The 22,288-nt window shown below is 43.3% G+C and overlaps 1 protein-coding gene across 5 annotated transcripts in view; it reads right to left on the bottom strand.

Moving 5' to 3' along the window:
• Positions 1 to 22,288, bottom strand: part of LOC116948332 (protein kinase C epsilon type-like) — a 145,151-nt gene that overhangs the window by 30,092 nt on the left and 92,771 nt on the right. For all 5 annotated transcript variants that reach the window (XM_076071460.1, XM_032964902.2, XM_032964903.2 and 2 more), the window contains 7 exons: positions 12,904 to 12,938; positions 12,289 to 12,371; positions 11,070 to 11,199; positions 9,508 to 9,650; positions 8,110 to 8,206; positions 4,030 to 4,214; positions 471 to 644 (listed from right to left, as the gene is read on the bottom strand). In XM_076071460.1, coding sequence (XP_075927575.1) covers positions 471 to 644; positions 4,030 to 4,214; positions 8,110 to 8,206; positions 9,508 to 9,650; positions 11,070 to 11,199; positions 12,289 to 12,371; positions 12,904 to 12,938 — 847 coding nt within the window. The remainder of the gene's footprint in view (positions 1 to 470; positions 645 to 4,029; positions 4,215 to 8,109; positions 8,207 to 9,507; positions 9,651 to 11,069; positions 11,200 to 12,288; positions 12,372 to 12,903; positions 12,939 to 22,288) is intronic.

A 22,288-nucleotide genomic window follows, 5' to 3' on the forward strand; every position in this document is an offset into this window, starting at 1 on the left:
TTTACAGTGTAATTTTTTAGTTTCTAAATACAAACAATTAAGTGACACGCTAAGCACGCACATAAACAACGCGTTATGCTACAGTTCATATAATGCCATGAATACTGACATTGCTGCTTATTTGCCTCAGGAAAGGAAGCCTGCGCAAGTTTCAAAACATTTAGATGTTTATCCAATATATGTTTTAAAAAGCAATTTGACTACATGCGACTAAAGATCCCTAGAAATTCTTCGGCATCAGTGCTAATGAATGCGGCTCACAAAGACAGACTATCGCAGTGCTATGATTCTTATGGCTCAGAGAGCCAATTAAGATTCTCATGCTTCATTGTGAATGCCTAAAGCTGACAGGAAGACGAGGGCACCATTAGGATTCTCATCGTTCAGTGTTAATGTACCCTTTGGAACGTGAATGCGTTATGGCGCAACCGCAGGTACTATGGGCTACGACTGCTCTTGCTGGAGCTGACCCTTGTTTGAAAGCTGCAGAAGAGCTGGGTGAGGTAGGGGTGCTTGCGCGCCAGGGCCAGGATACGCTTCTCGGTGATGGTGCAGTCCACGTCGTCGTCCTGGATTATCGAGTCCTTCTTTAGGACCTTGACGGCAAAAACCTCGTCCGTGCCCTTGAGTTCTCCCAGCATCACCTGGGAGTGCAACATAGCCACCGCCATCATCATCATCATCTCCTTCCTCTCCACCACCTCAAGAGAGTCAAAACTGGAGCTATATTATGTTAACACGGCAGTAGGGCAATGAGACAAACAAGAGGCTATTTGCATCATGTATGGTTGTCATGTGACATGCAAGGCAGGATGGGAAGACCGAGCCAGTTGTCAAAATAGCGCCTTTTGCTGTTTTTTGTGTGCATTCAATTATGTTACTAATAATTGTCTTAGTAATTGCGTTTAGCTGCTATGGAGTGTATTTTCAGATGTCTACTGCATGAACATTGGCAAAAACATCGGCAATATATTTTCAGAAAAAAAGGAACATTTCACTTAGGAATGTTAAGCGTGATCTTTAATCAGCTTAATTGGTGTTTTTGCTGCAATTTCTATGTTCCACAATATAGTTTAAGCCTCTCTAAATCCACGTTAATACTTGTTTTGCATCCTTTCACTGAACTGCAAAACATTTACACCGAAACACACTATTTATTTATTTCTTTTTAAATTAATGGTTACCAAATATTTATTCTTCAGACATTAGTCGACATACACATTTTGCAGTTTGTTATCAAAAATCAGAGAGGAGAAGCAAAAAATAGGGCAAAATAAAGTTATTTTCATAAACAAGCCCGACAATTAACAAACAAGAGCACCTTAAAAGATCGTTCACGGAACGATAACCATCAATTAAAATGCCGGCCATCCGAGAGGCCATACGTGCAGCGGAATCAAGGCACGGTGAGTAATTCCAAGAAAAATTGGAAACAACACTTTAGATTCTTAGCTCGGGAAAGCAACCCAATGGTCACTAATTGTCGAGGGCACCGACTGGCAGTGGGCCTAGGCACGTGAAGCACGCTGGCGGGAGAGTGTCCCCGCCACCGACCGCTGTGCGAGCGAAATGGAAAGAGAGGCTTCAATCTGATATCAAACAGTAGCAATGGAATAGTGCGGCAAAGTGGAAAGAACAGCGAGGATTTGTTTGTGTTTGGAAAGTAATTTGTCATGCTGGGAGGTCATTACTCTTAATGTCACTTGGAGTTTATGTAAACTGTAGTGCATAAACCTGCCTGTGTGTGGCATGAGAAATGGCCTTATATAAGAGCCAGATTAAATAACATGGAAATAGAGCATCCTGCTTTTTCATTACCTTTTGAACCCCATAAGCCTATCCGGGGGAAAACATATATCCATAAATGTAAAATTTACCAATCAGACATAAAAATATTCGAAAGCATAAATAATGATGATATAAAATGCACTGCTCTGTGAGTCAGATGTTAGGATGGTGTGGGTTCAGGTTTTAACAGTTCCAATTCCAAACGGTCACGTAACAAATGCACGGTCTGCTAAATTGCGTGGAAGTAAAAAGACCCATGACATTTACGTGCAAAGCTCCATGTCACAGTTACCATTAAACTTGGATTGATTATTAAACCTCAATCCTGGCTTAATAGTCTCTTCTTCAATATACCATGAGGTTAGAGATACTTTGGGGACAGAAGTGGTAGACCTTTCTTCAAGCAACATGTGAAATATTATAACGATGATCACCCACATAGAGACGAACACACAATAACACCTCGGACGTAAACCTGGATTAATGGGGAGCAGAGGTGATCCGGATTAGCAGAAATCCAGATTACAGGGGAACTCATTAAAATTACGGTCTCAATCTGTCTCGTGTTATTAAACCGGCGAAGATTTGCCACATGCCCATTTCTCAATGCACACTGTTCACAAGTAATTCTTAAGATTCTCAGGGTGCTAACGATAAACACCTAAATTATCAAGTACAATAATCAGGAAGCATGCGACTATATTAATTCCCAACAATTTCATTCTCAAAACTTGAGGTTACAACTAGATTCAATGACATATTGTGCTTTGTCACATTTTTACAGCCTCAATCACATTTGTTCGTGATTTTGCCAATTTTTGTTGTTGATTCATTTAAGCATACATTTCTTTTGGCGTGTAATTTGGACATAATTTAAATGTTAAATAAGCAATTATTGCACGACCAATTTCATTAACGTATCGTGAATGTGACAATTCACTTGAGGAACACTAATTATAATCAGCCATGATCAATCCACAGCTGAATGAAGACCTTCCCAAGCTCTTGCCATCTCTCAGTCTGCAAAAATATATCAAGTCATCTAGCGCATTGCTCCATCTACCCCGTGCATGTCCTTAATGATGTCTTCCCTCCATTACGAACCCGGCGACTCAAGTTCCGATTCCTGCTTACGGCCAATAGCAGTGACGATCATCTGAACTGGTCTTGGGCCTCCCCTCGGTCAGCTCAGCCTCAAATTAGTAGCAGGTGCGATGTGTGTAAACATCGTCACTCGTGAGACAAAGACGGCCAGGCATGGTGTTGGCCACCCACCCCGTCGTGTGCCTTCCTGGGTTCTCGCGAACAGCATTTTCCCCAACAGTCTGTTACAGTCTATATGGAGGATCTTTGTTCCCTCCATTGGATGGAAATCCATTATTGGTTTCTACTCCAGGCCATTATCCCTCTAATCCACGACTCATCCTGCCCAACTCCCCTTAATTTAATCAGCATTCCATAAGGAGTCTGTAACATGCATTTGTATTCACATAAACCAGTTGGCTTCCTCTTGAAACAGGAATCGCCGCCAGCGGTTAAAAAAAAATGTTAATCCCTATTGTGTTATCGCTGTAATGTCACTAGACAAATAATGCAATCAAAACGCTTGCAAAACAGTGTAAACCTTCGTGTTAGAGAAGGGTCCGGAGAAGCAGATACCATTAAGGTATGTCTGAAAATTACTTAAAGTGACCTCCGGTACACATATTTTCACCCACTCTGCCATACATTAAAATATTCGCAGTTGAAATTTAGACAAATTAAAATGCAGAACCAAATGCAATGGAGGTTTTATATGCAGGCATTAGTGACCGGACTGAGATCATCAACTGGCTCCACTCGAGAACCTGGTTTAATCACAGGTAGTCTGCCTGGATGTCAGCTCAGTGCTGTGGACTAGGGTTGCCACCTGTCCTGGTGTTGTCCTCTTATCAAGAAGCTGCTTGTCCTGGGAAATCTGTAAGTTTTCCTGGAACAGTTTTTGTCAGTTGCGCAACAACAAACCTCTCAGGACGATGCATCTAACGTGCAGTTCTCCCTTTTTCCTGTACGATGAGATGTTCTTCTTCCCGTGATACATCCCAATTTTATTGTATCCCTGGAGGTGGCAAAACTGACCTCTGAGCCACCTGGCCACCTCGGCCCGTGGCTGTTTTGAATTAACTCTACCAACCATCGAAGCCACAGAGAGAGGTTCAAATGGGCGGACGTCGCAAAGATAAGGCGCGGCGGCGCGCACACCTTTCCGAAGCTGCCCTTGCCGAGGACTTTGATGAAGGAGAAGTCGTCGAGACCGTAGCGGCGGCAGAGGCGGTTCGTCGTGGGAGGGGCCCCTTCACCGTTTTCTGCCGCTTTGCCTTCGCTGGGAGCCTCGAACGAGAGGGCTTTCTTCACTCCGCTCTCCAACTCTTTCGCTCCAGTGCAGGCTGTGAAGCACAAGGTGACAAGTTCACAAAACTAAACTATTTTTTTTTTACCAAGTAAGGCCCACTGAGCTACATAGCTTTTTTTCAGAAGCAACCTAGCTACAGATGATAGCTCAACTAAGTGGTGTGTCGCGTAGAAATTTATGGCAACCAAAAACTCTAAACGGACGTTGATTCTAAATGTGGACGGAAAAACCGGACGACCCGGAGAAAAATCCACGTCACCATGGGTAAAACATGCAAACTCCAAATATACAGGTGTCAGAGTCGTGATAAAACCCACGACCGCCTGTATACCAGGCGAGGCCGTTAACATATCCCCACCACGGCACCCCTCTGGAGAGCATGTATATAAATCTATCGGGGTTACATTTCAGATTTCATATATATTCAAGGTGTCGTAAAAAATAGGCCCAGTTTCAAATGAATTTTCATTTTTAAATGTATTAAATCTTGCTAACTTTCATTGTCTCTACACCATGTTAATAGTTTTACAAATTAATCATGGCATTGTTATTTTTATCATCACATTTAATCGATAAACAATTACTATTATCTGAACCATTTAATATACGTTTCAACACTTTAAACAAAAATCGCGTTGCGCATCGGCAAAATGTGGTCACGTGACTACACACAGGACGCTCACGTCAAGGACACCACAGTGTGGGGGATGCTGGGTAATCTTAAATTTTGTTTCTGAACCAGATTTTAGGATTTTTTGGATTAATATAAAAGTTGGGAACACATCCCTTGCATGTACGGAGTTACCATCGAACGCAATTAGAGAACAGAAGTTGTGTTAACAATGATTTCATAATTTGCGGTCCTTTGTCGATCCACTGGTGGATGAAGTCCCTCCGGCTATGGGGGTTGTTTGATCATACTTCACACTTGTCAGTGCAAGTTAGTGGGGGGGTGGGGGCGATGACACAAAACCGGTTCAGCACTCGCCACTGATGTTAGCAGTGGCTGGGAATCGAGCTCAGGTCGCTTGGGTTCACAGTGACCTGTTGTTCCATCGACTTAGAATGTTCAGAGAATTTGTGACTGCGATTACATTTAACCAGATCCTCAAAAATATAAAACATTCATGCATTACAGTCTGAACAATTTGTAGCACACAGCAAAGCCCATAATCCTCACACAAATAGGTCAAGCAAAACACACGTTAAAATGTGAATTGTGATGTCATACACGGCAGGAGTGAAAAACACCCTGAAGGTCGACTAACTGGCTCATCAAATTGGATTTTCTGGGGTCCTAATGTCAGGTGTGGTGCAAGGTTTAAATGATAAACAATGTCTTTGCATGCAACTTCAAGTGATTCAATTTGCTCGGCAAGTTGCTTTAGTTAGGCTGTTTGGAGCCTTTAGCATTTCCAGTGAATTTTAAAAACCCTAAACGTGGTCTGCTGTGACTTGACACTACTTTCAAGATATTTCGTGTCTCTGTGTTTTAAAATGAATTAATCGTGTTATTATTCTAAATTTTGCGCTGGTACTGGATCTCTGCTTGATGTGTCTCAAGCTAATTGCTTCCCGTGCACCACCACTATGTGCCACTGTTGCTCGACATTCTTGTTTGTTGCATAAAATAGGTTTTAATTACGCGATTTTGTAAAAAACAGAAACTACACTTGCCCGTGATTTTCATTTCCGCACAAGGGGCGAAAAGCTTCTGTTTGATGTGACCTTTATATTATTTGTGGATGTGTGGATGAAGGCACGATAAAAGCAAATACAAATATTATCTCCAAGCAAAGATATATGTATTTCTGTGCAGGAGAAACTAATAAGTTCTGTCCAGGCAGCCTGATGACATAGGATGCTAATTGTGACCCACACTGAAACATTGCTTACCACATTAGACTTAAAAACAAAAAATACAACGTAACTGGTATTGGCCAAACATTCAATTCTGAAAAATTACCTGCAAATTAAATAATTAATTGGGTGGACGCAGAGCAACATTGCCCCAAACTGAAAATTATCGCCAAGGGCCTCCAAAGCATGAATAATACAATAAAAAAGAATGTATATATTTCTAGACTTCTTTTAAAACTTGAGACATCTCAAGGGATTTTCCAGGCGAAATATTTTAATAAATAAAATGAACATTTGACATATATCATATTTTGACATTCACTTATGGTGCCAAGTGAAATGTCAATCAGATAGGGAAATAATCAGCCTTCTGCAAATGCATGCGAAGTGCTGATTAAGCACATCCTGCAGTGTTTTGCAACAAAAAAAAACACGACCTGATAAAAACATTTAAATGTACTCAATGACATTAATCTCTGCACCTGTACCTTACAACGACTACTTTGCATCACACATTGCATCTACATAGTGCTGTAATACAGTTATTTTTAATAACCTTCGTAAAAATATCAGATCATATTTGCGATATGAACCTTGTGGCGGTACCCCGGGGTACCCATAGTACCCCGGGGTACCCATAGTACCCCGGGGTACCCATAGTACCCCGGGGTACCCATAGTACCCCGGGGTACCCATAGTACCCCGGGGTACCCACAGTACCCCGGGGTACCCACAGTACCCCGGGGTACCCACAGTACCCCGGGGTACCCACAGTACCCAGGGGTACCCACAGTACCCCGGGGTACCCACAGTACCCCGGGGTACCCACAGTACCCCGGGGTACCCACAGTACCCCGGGGTACCCACAGTACCCCGGGGTACCCACAGTACCCCGGGGTACCCACAGTACCCCGGGGTACCCATAGTACCCCGGCTCTCGCACGATGTCCGCCATGCAGTCATTTTTAGTCCGTTGATGGTCGGCGATGCGGCAATGGACTCATCTCGACGAGCTGTACTCACGATGTACCACTACGGTGCGTGCGAGCGAGCGTTCAGGGTTTCAGCGCAATCATCGTCCTCGCTGCGTTTCTACATCGCGGAGTAGCACCGATGTCGGAATGATTGGTACCCCAGTCGCGGGGTTAAGTACACCCCTGGAAAAAAATTGTGTCCCGAGAAATAAAATATTTAATTGCCTCGGCCCATTTTGTATTATTTGGTACCCCGGGGTATCACCATAAGGATCATATCTCCAAAATGTGTGTGTGTGTATTTGATCATTATTCTCCTGTGGTGTTAGGTTGCGGATTGGTTGAGTTTTTTCAGAAATGTTTTACATTGCATATATTTGCAAGTACTCTTCACATTATGATGAGTAATCGTGTTAGAATTCTCAAGCTTGATGAGATAGTCCAGGGGTCTTGTGTGCACAGCGGTGGGGGGTGGAGGGTTGTGTGTTGTGTGATAAATATGGAAGATGATTCAAATAACATTTTTTAAAAAATCACCAACCAGCAGTTAAACTATGAAAATCACTAACATCTAATTCGTAAAAAAAACTCATTAAAGTACGAGAACCCACACTTTACAATTCAAAAATCTCCAGAAAAAACGCAAACAGCTGCAGCACGCTTCAGCCAAGGTTCAAGTTGACCTCTCGTCACATACAAAAAAATTATAAAGGGAAATCATGCATACGCATGTATTTTGTAACCCTTTCCCAAAGTGAGGTTGTTGTCGGAAGCATTAAATTTAATGCACTGAAAGAAGAAGAGGTGCATGAATCAAGTTTGAAATCACCTTTGGGCGAAAATGCTCATCCATTTAGTGCTGGGTTTTTTTAGCTCTCTAAATTTTAGGCAAGCCCTTGCTGTCAATTTTGTCCTCTATCTGATTATCTTTAAAAGAGTTACCGTGACCCTCCACCACAGACGTACGGAGCTAATACATTAACGTTTCCTACCTTAGATGAAATGCGTTCAGAACAGCTGCTCGTAGGGAAATTGCGCTGTTAAAAAGCAGAACGCGCGTAGTGGATAAGGGGAAGACTTAAGTGGACAACGCACCTTCCTCACTGGGGGAGGCCAGAATCGGCCGAGATTTCTCTGGGTCAGCAGCCACCACCCCAGGGCTTGGCGTCTGCGAGTCCGACGATGTAATCAGCTGAAACACAATGAGCTGAGCTGAGCACACACTCGAGATGTACAAAGACAAAGATCCACCGTATAGCCTTGACAGACTGTTGGGGCAAGTGCTGTTAGTGAGCACCTATGAAGGCCGTCGCGGCACACAAAGGGGATGGGTGGCCAGCACCACGCCGTACCACCTTTGTTTCCCCAGTGGCGATGTTTTTAAACACTGTACCAGGTACACATTTGGAGGCCCAGGACCGGTTCAGATAATCGTCACCGGTGTTGGCTGTGAGAGCGAGAATCGAACTCAGGTCGCCGGGATTATAGTGCAGCACACTCACCGCAACACTACCGCTCCCCACACATACATAACACAGGGAACTAATAAAAGTTTTGAGATTAAGATGCAGTACATCACATAACTAACCGCCAAATATCCACCTTGACCAATTATTTGCCCAGATCCAGTGCTGTATTGTAAATTGATCTATCTGTCCTCTCCTATAGATGATCACATATCCGACCGTGTCGTCACAAATCCACCTATACTTGAGTCTCCAGTGAGTAGGATAAGCTGTACCGTAATCTGAAACATATTTTCCTGTTCTTAGCATGCAGTGGCATGGGGCCTTGGTACAACGAATTAAATGGTTCTCCCTGTCCAATTTTATCCCTCTCCATAGCCTCGTGCCTGGGCCCCTCTGGCCTGTGGGTCCTGGTGCAGTTGCACCGCCTGCACTCTCGATAGCAACACCACTGCGAGCATGCTCATTAAACGAAAATGCAATAAAAAACTATAGCTGAAATATTGTACACAGGTACCTGGTCGACACAAATTTAACGAGTCCACCTTATCAGCTATTTGATACATCGCTGGGATTCGGAGTTAGGAGTCAATTGAAGAATGGAAATGCCGAATTTTTACCATCCCATTCGCATTTTCTATTATTTGTTTTTCTCCGTTTGTACACACCAACACGCATCTTGGCATAATCCAAAATTAACGTGAAAAATAACGCGCGTGTCCACCGAGTATGGCGAGGCGATTGCAGTGACAGTGGCGACATGGCGCACTGAAATGATAAACACACAGCATTGGCCGCTCGGAAATATTAACTTCTGGTGCACGATTAACGCAGCTAAGATGCCTGAAGCGATGGATAACGATCGCCTGTGGGGCTATATGAAACGAAGACGGTCAGTCGGTGGTCGCATGTGGCTCGCCGACCGGAGATTCCGCCATCCCTGCACTAACGAGATCGAGATTTGAGCTGTTTTGATTCTTGGGTAAATTGCAGGCTATAGGTAAAAAGCAAGCTACGGGCAGCTAACCTTCTTCTTCTTAATGGTGGACTGGTGTATCTTATCGGGAGTGACCCCGATCTCAGCGAGCACTTTGGCGATTCCTCGCGCATCCACGCCACAGCTGGGCGCCACGTTCTGCTCGCACCGCCGATGCACATTCATCTTGCAGACTGGAAAAAAAACGTTAGAAACACCGCAGAAAATCACGTGCTTATTAACCATTTCCCCTTCCAAGACGTGTGCAGGGTGTGGGTGTCCCATTCAACGCTGAATCTCGTAACGCGCAATACATGAGCGTTGACTTTATTTAGAGAGGCATTGTACTCACCACAGAGAAATGTAACGATATGACCGCACTCCATGATAGCTGGCCCCAAACTGCACCACACGCCCTCCCGCATGGCCTTTAACTTTTGATTCCGTTCCGATGACGTACACGAACGTACGTTATCAGAACGGGTTAATTTGACACTCTGCGTGTGCATACGTATTGTATGAAAATACAGGGTTATTCATGTTTAAATACTCTTATAAAATAAAATAAATTACAAAGAAAGCAACATTTTTATTCAAGGCCACTTGAATAAAAATGATTCAAATAACATTTGTTATAATCACCAACCAGCAGTTAAACTATGAAAATCACTAACATCTAATTCATAAAAAAAACTCTTTAAAGTACGAGAACCCACACTTTACAATTCAAAAATCTCCAGAAAAAACGCAAACAGCTGCAGCACGCTTCAGCCAAGGTTCAAGTCGACCTCTCGTCACATACAAAAAATTATATCGATACATTGCAAAAAAATTTAAATACCCTCCTAGTATGCTTTGCCCAACATAACCATCACTTTCATAATATTCTATCACCTGTTTTCAATAAATTAAGAGAGGCATTACAAATCTGAGGGTTGTCAAAAAATGGACCACCCTGTCCTTGAAAATATCACACACACGCACGCATACGAGGTTTGTGTAAAATGCATAAACCAGAATGTATAATTAACACAATCAGGAAATGATATGATCGGTTGGTTCAGATGTCAGAGCTCTTGGAGCTGGAATCTCTGAGAATCTGGCAGCAAATCCGAGTAGCCGCGCATGATCAGAGCAGGTTCTCGTGAGTGGCAAGTTGATGGTCTCAGCCCAATAACCAATGACTGCACACAAAAAACCCATCACGTGAAATTCAGTTTTACACTTAATTTTTCTAAAATGTCATCTCTGGGAATTAAAAATATCGGTTTGACGATCATTTCAGATTTCTATGTTGAATGTATGCACCACCCTGCCAAAGTAAATTCCGTCTCCGTGTGACCTTTCATGGCGAATAAAACCCTTTCTGATTCTGATTCTGATATTATGGACATTTCCCTCCGCAGCACGGTGGGTATGTAGTAAGTGCTGCCCCCGAGTATGGATAAGTGGTAGATTGCAGAGATTTCAGCCTGCACACTCGATAGCTTAAGTCACCCGTTCAAAGCACCAAGGGTTAGTTTTTGCCAAGGTTGTCGCGGCACGCTTCAGACTTTGCTACCATCAAGATAAAGGTCACAACCGCGGTGTACAGGCACAGGTAGGGGTCAAACCTTTGCATTGCAGTCCCTGCCTCAGGAGGCCCCAGAGCAGCGAGCCGCAGTGATCGCAGAACGTGGGGACCTTGTAGTTGTGGATGGAGAACTTGTGCGGCACGTTCACGCTGAACCGCTGGCTTCCCACCTGTGCGCCACGCGATGCCACGCAGAGCACAGTGCAGAGTGAGTCGACTGTGATTATTTGGCACGTAAAAACGTTGAATCTGTCGGTGTCCATGCTTTTGATTCGTACGTCTCAACGCGTAATACAGCTCTGTCAATTCGTTGCTGTATGAAGGCATGCCCTGTCAGTCATGGGAGTTGTTTGACCATACTTCCCCACTGACACTGGTCAGTGTGGGTTGCTGAAGGGGGGAGGAGGGGTAAATCAAACTTGCCGGGTTCGTAGCACAGTGCGTGAACAACTTAGTCTCCGCTCCACCCGCAACAGTCAATATGCAGCAATTAGAAACATTTTATTTTGGCGCACTTATATGTTTCTTTTCATTATTATGTTCTGGACAAAGAAGCGTGGATGCTTGAAATAATACTGAGATTTGAGAATATATGAAAGCTTGAGGCACCTTAGAGATGGAGCAACGGAGTTAGATCGTTGTACTAGAATTGTAAATGTTGTGTGCTGTACTAGTAACAAATTGCCATGTTTTGTTTACGTGACAAACCTTACTAATTGGCTGTGTCAGGTGGTGGTGGGTTTAACGACACATTTATATTTACGCAGTCTAACCGAAAATATTGGTGGCGAAAGCGTCCTACGTGTTAAACTCGTTGAACTTAAGCACCGTAGGAAGTCAACCTTATTAATCGGAGGGTACAAGCTCGTGAACAACCGCTGGATGTATTGTTGCATGGCAACAGCTTAGGAAGGCCTTCATCCACCCGAGGCTGAAGATGGCTGATGATCATCATCCTAATTATCATTACAAATCAATTTCGGTTGTGTGAAAGCTTTGGCTTTAACAAGTGCATTTAGAAACATGCGTTTAAGGGTTATTGATTGCAATACATTTCCACGTGATAAGCCACTTCGTTGAGCTATTATTTGTGACCAGGTCGCTTTTTTAAAAGAGCTACATTGCTCAACGGGCCTTACCTGGCAAAATAAAAAGTTTAGTTTAGCATTCTTAAAAGTCCCAGTCATAATTACAACGTAACCCCTTCCTACATTCAGAAAAATTAGCATGAATGCATTGGGTGAATGGAGTAAACTTACTTCATCTTGGGCTTCTTTCTTCATGCCAGGGCATTTGGTGATAATAAGCTCATGGCATCTTTTGTGTACGACACATGTGCAGACTGCAAACAAAAATCAAACATCGCCTCTAACACATACAAGCCATACGTGTTTTTACGCAGCAATTTTAAACAACTCAAATCACCCGACTATTGATATATTGAAAGATGTTTGTCCATAATTTTACTGTAAATTTGAAAATCAAAAGCAGTGTAAAGATGAGTAATATACATTTAGTTAACATTAATGTTATATATATAAATCCCCTTTGCAAAGTTGTTAATTTTGAAAGGAGAGTGGGCAATAGCATTTAGCGGAGTGATCAGTTGGTTGTGATTATTCACTCGAGGCATCTATGGATGCATGGATGTCTGAAGCAAAACATTTTGAAAATCAGCATCATACCACCACTGATGTAATGAAAGATGTGCGTCTGTTATCACATTTTAACCGGAGAACCACAAGCAGTTGAAAAGTGAGCCTGTGTACAGGGTATCCTGAGACAGTGTGCGTGTTTAATAATTGAAATTAAAAAACGGTACAGCGATGGAAAAATGCAACATCAAATGTTTAAATCCCATGAAGATAAGATACCTTGGCATTGATATCCTTGCTTTCCTATGACACCCCTGTAAACAAACAGAAACACGGGGAGACGATGATTACACTTGAATGCGTGTTACAGTTCATAAATACAAACATTATTCATGAAAAGGCGACGACTTTGTGAAAAAGAACAAACGATCAGTCTTTATGCCTTAATAGAGACACTCTGGCATCCCACCAGCAAAACCAGTTCCTTCTGCCAACTAAAACCATTCCATCTGCTTTGACATCTGCTCCGATAATCATGCAAGTCAGAATTTGAAATGTTTCTGGTGATAAAGAAGCCGCTTGACATTCATCCATCAGTTAATAAACACACACACACACAACTGGTAGGTGCGCACACTTCCCTACAGCTGCGATTGTGTTCCATCCTAGAAAAATCACCATTACGTAAAAAAAACCACGCCGGTCAATTTATAAGCTCAAAGTAAATTTGCCCATACAAAGAACGGGTTCACCAATAGACAGCCTTGCTGCGTTAAAACATGTGCCTTAATTTTACCAAGATCAATCGTGTTTGTTTTCTGCACATGCTGCAAACCTTCAAAACAAAACGGCAAACACGTCGATGCTATTTGTCCTCCTTTATAATTTGGTTATTGTCAATTTATAGGTACAGAAGCTCCCGGGGAAGCGGGGGGGGGGGTAAAACTACTTTGATGAGGCTCACTGAAGGTGAAGTGACCATCTGCATTCCGCGTCCAGAGACCGACCATACCGATTAAGCCTCTCGAGATAAACGGTGCAAAACAACACTCCTGTCACACGGGCTTTTGTCTACTTTAACGTTGAGACGAATGACGCTCGGACCCCATTCGTGGGGGCACTGCGGGTCTGATGAAAAGGTGGCAGAAAGCAAAACAACGAAGAGATTGTAAGCAGTTACTCTAAGGACAGCGGGCATGTGACTGCTACCTAGCAGTGCAAGAGTTTCATAAGTCGGATTATGGCAAGGTATTTTTTCAGATTTGGAAGCTCAACAGGAGTTTAAGTGATATCTGCAGCTCAAAAGTAAAGAATCGCTCCAACATAACAATTTGCCCTTTTGAAAGACTGGTTTATAAAGAAGGCATTCTTGAGAGCCAGCCTCCCAGTTGCCTAACCATGAAGGGGCCATCCAAAGTACGTACGTATGGATGGGGGAGGGGTTAACCCAAATGCATACATATGCATATGGAGGGTCTACTGACAATGTACGTACGCATAGGAAACGGGGGGGGGGGGGAGTGAAGCCTCGATAATATAATTTGTCTACATTGACCTTCAAATGAGTAGGATAGTCCGGCGGTGGACTATTTGTTTGCTTAAACACGTTGATATTATTAATACTTGATCGTTTTTGCGTGGATTAAATATCGGCCGTTCTATAGGTTTCGGGGGGGGGGAGGGGGGGCGTCAAGCGTACGTACGCAGGTGGAGGTGTAAAAAGTACGCGTGTGTACAGGGGGGGAGGGGTCAAGTTTTGACAGATTTTTGCGTACGGACTAAATGTATGGCCCCTAAAAGGATCCACTTGATGGTTGGCTGGTACTAGTATGTCTGATGCCATGGTTAAGTGGAAAAGTACACGAAAATAAATGCTGACTAAATGCCACCAAGTGAACTAATGCCAACAGCACACACACACACTCTTGTGTAATAGGTGCATTTGACTCTTTGAAGATGTATTTCATCATTCATACACGATCTTCATCAATATTTTCATTTAAAAAAAACATCGCAACAGGACAACAACCAGGAATCTGGTTACCTAAGCCACAGCAAAGCCTTCCCACGCATGCACACGCAACAATCAGGCACATGCAGATAATATTACCAACACTTTGCCAAGGTCCCAATATTATTTATTTACTTGATGCATGTTTGTTTTTGTAAACCTCTGCACTAGAGTATACGTGCAGTGTAAAACCAGAGTGCACGTTACAGTATTGTTGAACCTCGCAGCATCGTAGCAAGCAGTACGTGTTATTCTTTGACACAATGTGCATAAAAGCTCTGGGCATGGGTTAAAGGTTAAAAGGTGGTGGTGGTGTTGGGGAATAGAACGAGCACACAAGTTGAGCGGAAACGTCGCCGTGGCGTTTTTACCTTCGAGGCCCTTTTTTCAGTTTAACACGGAGGCCTTCGCGACCAATATCATCCATAAAGAGGTTTTTTGGGTTAGATCACGTAAATATATAAATGTTATGGGACCTCCTTTGCCAGTACCAAAATATGAGAATAGGTTTTCCCCTTTATTCTGGCAATAGAACAGGTGTTAAGATGTTAAAACACCAAACTGAAACCTTTTACAAGGAATCATGTCTGCATTAACCACAATACTTGTGGTCAAAATGCAAACAAAAAACACGCTGATAATATATGCATTGTTCTTCAAACTGATTGGTCCACACCAGAGAGAGCTTTATTTAGAGCCTTGTCTCAAAAGGTGCTAGACCAGAGGACGCCAAAAGGCGTACACAGCACAAAGACAATGCCACTATCAGAGTAATGAGAGCTCGGGGTGAGCAGCTACATCATGGGACCTCCTTTGCCAGTACCAAAATATGATATCACACCTTTTGAGACGAGGCTCCAAAAAAAACCGTCTCTGGTGTGGACCAATCAGTTTCAATGACAATGCATATATTATCAGAGTATGTTTTTTTTTGCATTCTGACCACAAGTATTGTGGTTAATGCAGAGATGATTCCTTGTAAAAAGTTTCAGTTTGGTGTTTTAACATCTTAACACTTATAGTAATAGGTTTTACCCTTTTAACTGGCACAAAAACTGACACCTTTATTCAAGGCATCATGTTTGCAATAACCACAACACTAGCAGTCAAAATGCAAACAAAAGAGACAACTCTGATAGTAATATGCACTGTCCTTGAATTTGATTGGTCCACACCCGAGACAGCTTTTCTTAGAGCCTAGTCTCCACTGGTGTTGGAGCAGAAGACGCCAAAAGCCGTACAACTCAAAAACAGCGCACTATCAGAGTATTGAGGGCTCGGGGTGAGCATTTACATTATGAGACCTCCTTTGCCAGTAACAAGATATAGTAATAGGTTTTACCCAGTTAAAAAGGAGGTCTCATAATGTAAATGCTCACCCCGAGCCCTCAATACTCTGACAGTGCGCTGTTTTTGAGTTGTACGCCTTTTGGCATCTTCTGCTCTAACATCAGTGGAGACTAGAAAAGCTGTCTCGGGTGTGGACCAATCAAATTCAAGGACAGTGCATATTATTATCAGAGCTGTCTCTTTTGTTTGCATTTTGACTGCTTGTGTTGTGGTTATTGCAAACATGATGCCTTGAATAAAGGTGTCAGTTTTTGTGCCAGTTAAAAGGGTAAAACCTATTACTATATCTTGTTACTGGCAAAGGAGGTCTCATAATCTTAACACTTCTTCTGGGTTCTTTCGGTAAAGTCACGTAGAATGGGAATAAAATAATAAAAATAATAATAACCCAGAAGATGAATCCCTGCAGTCACGAAAGCTTTAAATCGAAATCTTAACACCTGTTTTGTTGCCAGAATAAAGGGGAACACCTATTCTAATCTATAAATGTGTCGTTAAAACTTGCCACCACACGACAGACAACTCGTAAGGGTTGTCATGTAAACAAAACATGCCAATTCATCACTATTACAGCACACCGGTATGTTGGAGAGCCAAGCCACAACATTTACAATCTTGAGTACGACGTTTCGCCAGTAATTACAACTAGCTTGAGGCCTTTCTTTCAGCGAGGCCGGCATGTTACACAACGGCAGCCATGTGAAAAAAGGGGCACTAGAACGCTACAGACGCATCAACCTTCTCTGTCAGCGTGCAGTCACCTATGCAAACAGTGAGGCTACCGAACTTACAGACTGATGATATCTGTACTAGAGCCACTACTCAAAAAACGGCTGTGCGCGCGTCATAGGCACAGCTTGTTTAACACTGCCTCCTAGTGGCCTTCGAGAGGATTGTAACAGATACAAACTAGTGGCTCTGCTTTAGCACAATAATCCACAAGGTGGAGGCACGATGCTGCTTATGTATTCTCTGCTGGTTGCCTGTAGTGTGCATAATGTAGTTGGCACAGTGGGGGGAGCACAGTTGGTGCATCTGCCAGTTATCCCAGTCAACCCATGGACACCTGGGTATGACCTCCTGCCACCAGGCCTTCGACACATTCACGTGGCCTCAAAGTGCACCTAGAACGGCACAAGCGACGTGGTGACGTCACCGCCACTTAGTGGTGAACGACAGTGGTTGTTGCATAATGCACGGGTGACTCAGGATCTCGTAGGCTGGCGACAAAATATATTTCTTTATGCAGTGAACTCTCAACTATCCATGGGCGTATAATTTTTTTGTGTGGATTAACTGTGCTTGCGATAGATAAATAAATGAATACAAATTCACACGCTCAAGTCTACTTCGCTGGTCCATCACTTGTCGAGGGCCAATGACTCGGTGCCCGCGCAACTGCAAACGTAACGAGTAAACTTGATTTCCTAACGAAATAACTAAAAGACAGAAGACACCTCATGCTCTGTCTTTACCCCCCCCGCCCCCCCGCCCCCCCCCCCGATTCTACACAGGTAAAGCAATAAATAGGTTTTCATGTCTTAGTATACACATGCCCTGCTTTGTCTGTTTTTGTTCAAACTGGGCACCCCCCCCCCTCTCATCCATTACCCCGGGATAATCGAGAATGTTCTGTTTTGCCAACCTACCAACAGATGCACACACGATGTTTGCCATCACATTCAGAGAATGTCAATGGGCGAACGAAGACTGCTTGGGTCGTGTATGGACCGGCCTGTCCCCTAACCAATCATTACCAATTACAGGAAACATCACCCCCAGAGTAATCATTTGGATGCACAATCACGCTGACTTGCATATTTATCGACTCCACCGAAGGATGTTTCCACACGGATACAATATGGACAATGAATGGAAGCATGGATCAACTTAAAAGCTCAAGCAAGTCACTACAATACGTATTTTTTGGTGCGTCACAGATTGTTGCCGATGGCAAAGATTATCCTGTATAAACACAACCAAGATTTAAGCATATTTCAGGCTGCAATTTTTATCATCATCAATCATCATCAATTCACTGCTGGCTGAAGGCCTCCACAAGCCGTATTGCACGTGTTCAATGCTTTGGCTGCCGCTCCATAAGTCTCGCCCACCCACATCATCATCATGTAACGTGTCCTGTTCAAGCCCAATGACTTTCTTCACAGTGAATGTTCTCTAATTTGCATAAGTTTTCTGGCCCATGTGTTCCCCTTTCCATCTGTTCCTCCGTGCTTTTCCAGAGGTTCCCCCTCCTCTCCATGCTGTTTTTCCATTGTCTTGGTCACTGTACATGTGCCAGATCCAATTGTCATTGAGGGTAATGTACACTGAATAAACACAGCCAAGGGACAGTTTAACTCGACTCGTGACTGCAATTTTACCGTGTTGAATATGACAGTGATCTGACAGCGTCATTCTATTTGGGGCATAACATTTTCAGCTGCATAGTCTTCAATTGGTTAGTGACTCTCATAAATAAGGGCAAGTATAACTACTTGAACTTTCTATGTTGCCTCCAGGCGGAGGTGAATTTTCGTAACCTTGCCAATTAACTTAAGAGCCAAAGTAAAAGTGACATTGCCATTCTTATGACATTATTCATCGATGACAATGGGACAATGTCGAAGAGATGCAATAGAAGTCTCACAATGTGTTCACAGGGAAAGTCCACCCACCCACATTCATTAAACAGGAATGTAAAGATGCATCGATTCAAATGTGTTCTTATACTCACACAATATAGACACCAAATCGTGCTGCTGAGAACCGATTATTTACAAACAATGCAAATTATATGCATACAGTATACTGTATTATGCTTGTGTAACTACAGTATTCCGTCTGGTGGCCATGGGTGCTAACTACGGGTATGGATGCGGTATAGAACCACACATAGGCAAGCGACCACAAGGGGGGCAATAACTCGGCCAAGGGTCAAAGAGGGGATCGAACTGGAAGCTTCTGGAACCTGCGAGAGAGTTCCAGAAGAGGGGCGTGGCCAAGGGCGGGGCTTGGCCACGCTGGGTGGATATAAGGGAGAGGCAAAGGGGGGTTTTGTGGCTGTCGTGGGGGTTTGGGCCCTGGCCGTCATCGCGGCCAGTCAGCTATGCAGTCTTCATCGCCGCCGTCACTATATAGTCAGCCAGCTATATACAGTGAGGGAAAAAAGTATTTGATCCCCTGCTGATTTTGTACGTTTGCCCACTGACAAAGAAATGATCAGTCTATAATTTTAATGGTATGTTTATTTGAACAGTGAGAGAGAATAATAACAAAATCCAGAAAAACGCATGTCAAAAATGCTATAAATTGATTTGCATTTTAATGAGGGAAATAAGTATTTTACCCCCTCTCAATCAGAAAGATGTCTGGCTCGCAGGTGTCTTTTATAAAGGTAACGAGCTGAGATTAGGAGCACACTCTTAAAGGGAGTGCTCCTAATCTCAGCTTGTTACCTGTATAAAAGACACCTGTCCACAGAAGCAAACAATCAATCAGATTCCAAACTCTCCACCATGGGCAAGACCAAAGAGCTATCCAAGGATGTCAGGGACACGATTGTAGACCTACACAAGGCTGGAATGGTCTACAAGACCATTGCCAAGCAGCTTGGTGAGAAGGTGACAACAGTTGGTGTGATTATTCGAAAATGGAAGAAACACAAAAGAACTGTCAAGCTCCCTCGGCCTGGGGCTCCATGCAAGATCTCACCTCGTGGAGTTGCAATGATCATGAGATCGGTGAGGAATCAGCCCAGAACTACACGGGAGGATCTTGTCAATGATATCAAGGCAGCTGGGACCATAGTTACCAAGAAAACAATTGGTAACACACTACGCCGTGAAGGACTGAAATCCTGCAGCGCCCACAAGGTCCCCCTGCTCAAGAAAGCACATATACATGCTCGTCTGAAGTTTGCCAATGAATATCTGAATGATTCAGAGGACAACTGGATGAAAGTGTTGTGGTCAGATGAGACCAAAATGGAGCTCTTTGGCATCAACTCAACTCGCCGTGTTTGGAGGAGGAGGAATGCTGCCTATGACCCCAAGAACACCATCCCCAACGTCAAACATGGAGGTGGAAACATTATGCTTTGAGGGTGTTTTTCCGCTAAGGGGACAGGACAACTTCACCACATCAAAGGGACGATGGACGGGGCCATGTACCGTCAAATCTTGTATGAGAACCTCCTTCCCTCAGCCAGGGCATTGAAAATGGGTCGTGGATGGGTATTCCAGCATGACAATGACCCAAAACACACAGCCAAGGCAACAAAGGAGTGGCTCAAGAAGAAGCACATTAAGGTCCTGGAGTGGCCTAGCCAGTCTCCAGACCTTAATCCCATAGAAAATCTGTGGAGGGAGCTGAAGGTTCGAGTTACCAAACGTCAGCCTCGAAACCTTAATGACTTGGAGAAGATCTGCAAAGAGGAGTGGGACAAAATCCCTTTTGAGATGTGTGCAAACCTGGTGGCCAACTACAAGAAACATCTGACCTCTGTGATTGCCAACAAGGGTTTTGTCACCAAGTACTAAGTCATGTTTTGCAGAGGGGTCAAATACTTATTTCCCTCATTAAAATGCAAATCAATTTATAACATTTTTGACATGCGTTTTTCTGGATTTTCTTGTTGTTATTCTGTCTCTCACTGTCCAAATAAACCTACCATTAAAATTATAGACTGATCATTTCTTTGTCAGTGGGCAAACGTACAAAATCAGCAGGGGATCAAATACTTTTTTACCTCACTGTAGTTGTAAGTCGCCAATGTCGCTGTATGGATGGCTAAGCTATAAGTCAGTCGGGCGCCTGTGTTACTCTGTGACCCTGTCGTTAAAGTATTAAGAAATAAATAAGAAACCCTCTACAAGTCGTGTCTCGGAAGTCGTCTCATTACACTTGTGTAACATTCTTGCTAACGGAGCACGTGGAATTGTAAACATGACAGCAAAAAATGAGGAACAATGCATACAAGACCGTCAAAAAAGACGTAAAAAAACCAATTATTGATTTAAATCGAAACCATGAACATTCATTGAATTTCTAGGTAGGGAGGAGGACCGTGACACATTATCAAGTGTAACGTTATTCAACGCACAAGCACTGGTACCAACAAGCCCAGCTAAGTGCATTTGTAGTACTTCCCAGCGTGAACATTTCAAATAGCTTCCAACCCAAACACATTGTCTGGCACACAATGGCTAAAGAATGAAACAATGGTGTTGCCCTGCACCACTTAACTTTGCAAAATTCACACGATCACAACACGATAGACATCTACAGCATAAACTATGCAAAGACTACAGCTGCTAGAGTGCACGATTTATCGTGGGCATATCTACAAAGTGGTAAATGGGTAAAAAAATAACATTTCTGCACTGCATACACAAATCAATGTAAAGGCTATTTTTTTTTTGTTTTGAAGTATCGGTTTGTGTTCACATGCTACATTTAATATTTAGCTGAACAACGTTCTAATCTATTTAGAAATATTATTACTTTACTAGGTAAGGCCCACTGAGCTATAGAGCTCCTTTTCAGATGCGACTTGGCCACAAATGATAGCCCAATAAAGTGGCTTTGTCACGTGGATATTTATAGAAGCCAAATGATCTAAACGCGTGATATTGATTCTACATATTGAGGGAAAAACCAGAGGATCCGGATAAAAATCCACATGACCACGCGGAGACCATTCAAACTCCAACTACACAGTCGTCAGGGTCGGGATCGAACCTGTATACCAGGCGAAGTAGTTCACATCTCGCCAACGTATCACAGGTAACCCCTGCTCTGCATTCAACATCGCCTGTCTCAGAGAGGTCAGTACATTATGAGGTCGTAATACAATCTCGAAGCCCACTGCCAGGCCACTATGGCAGTCACAGCCACAGCTTAATGACATTATGGGGCACAAATCTACCTTGTTTACCAACCCTGTTTGCCGTGTGCACACACACACTAAAAAGAACAAATAAAAAAAATCTGGTAACAATATCAGTAACCCACAGGCGTACGTACGGTGTGCAGCAGCTACCCTTGCCTAAGCAATTAGCGTAGCGTCTACGACGTTAGCTGGAGAGCTTTTTAAGCATTGCACGCGCACATGTACGTGTGAAGGTGAGCGTGCGCGATAGCAAGGGGTGTAACGATTCACTCCCTCTCCCATGGATTTAGATGAATTGTTGCGATTCAATCCAGTCAGTCAATATCGTTCAACTTGATTCTTATTTTTTTTACACTGTGATACATGTAGTGGCCTCCACAGGCAATAGGGATCGTGTGAACCCATGACAT

The sequence above is a fragment of the Petromyzon marinus genome, chromosome 33, assembly GCF_048934315.1.
Source record: "Petromyzon marinus isolate PM22_M1 ecotype Great Lakes invasive population chromosome 33, UKy_Petmar_22M1.pri1.0, whole genome shotgun sequence".
NCBI lineage: Eukaryota > Metazoa > Chordata > Hyperoartia > Petromyzontiformes > Petromyzontidae > Petromyzon > Petromyzon marinus.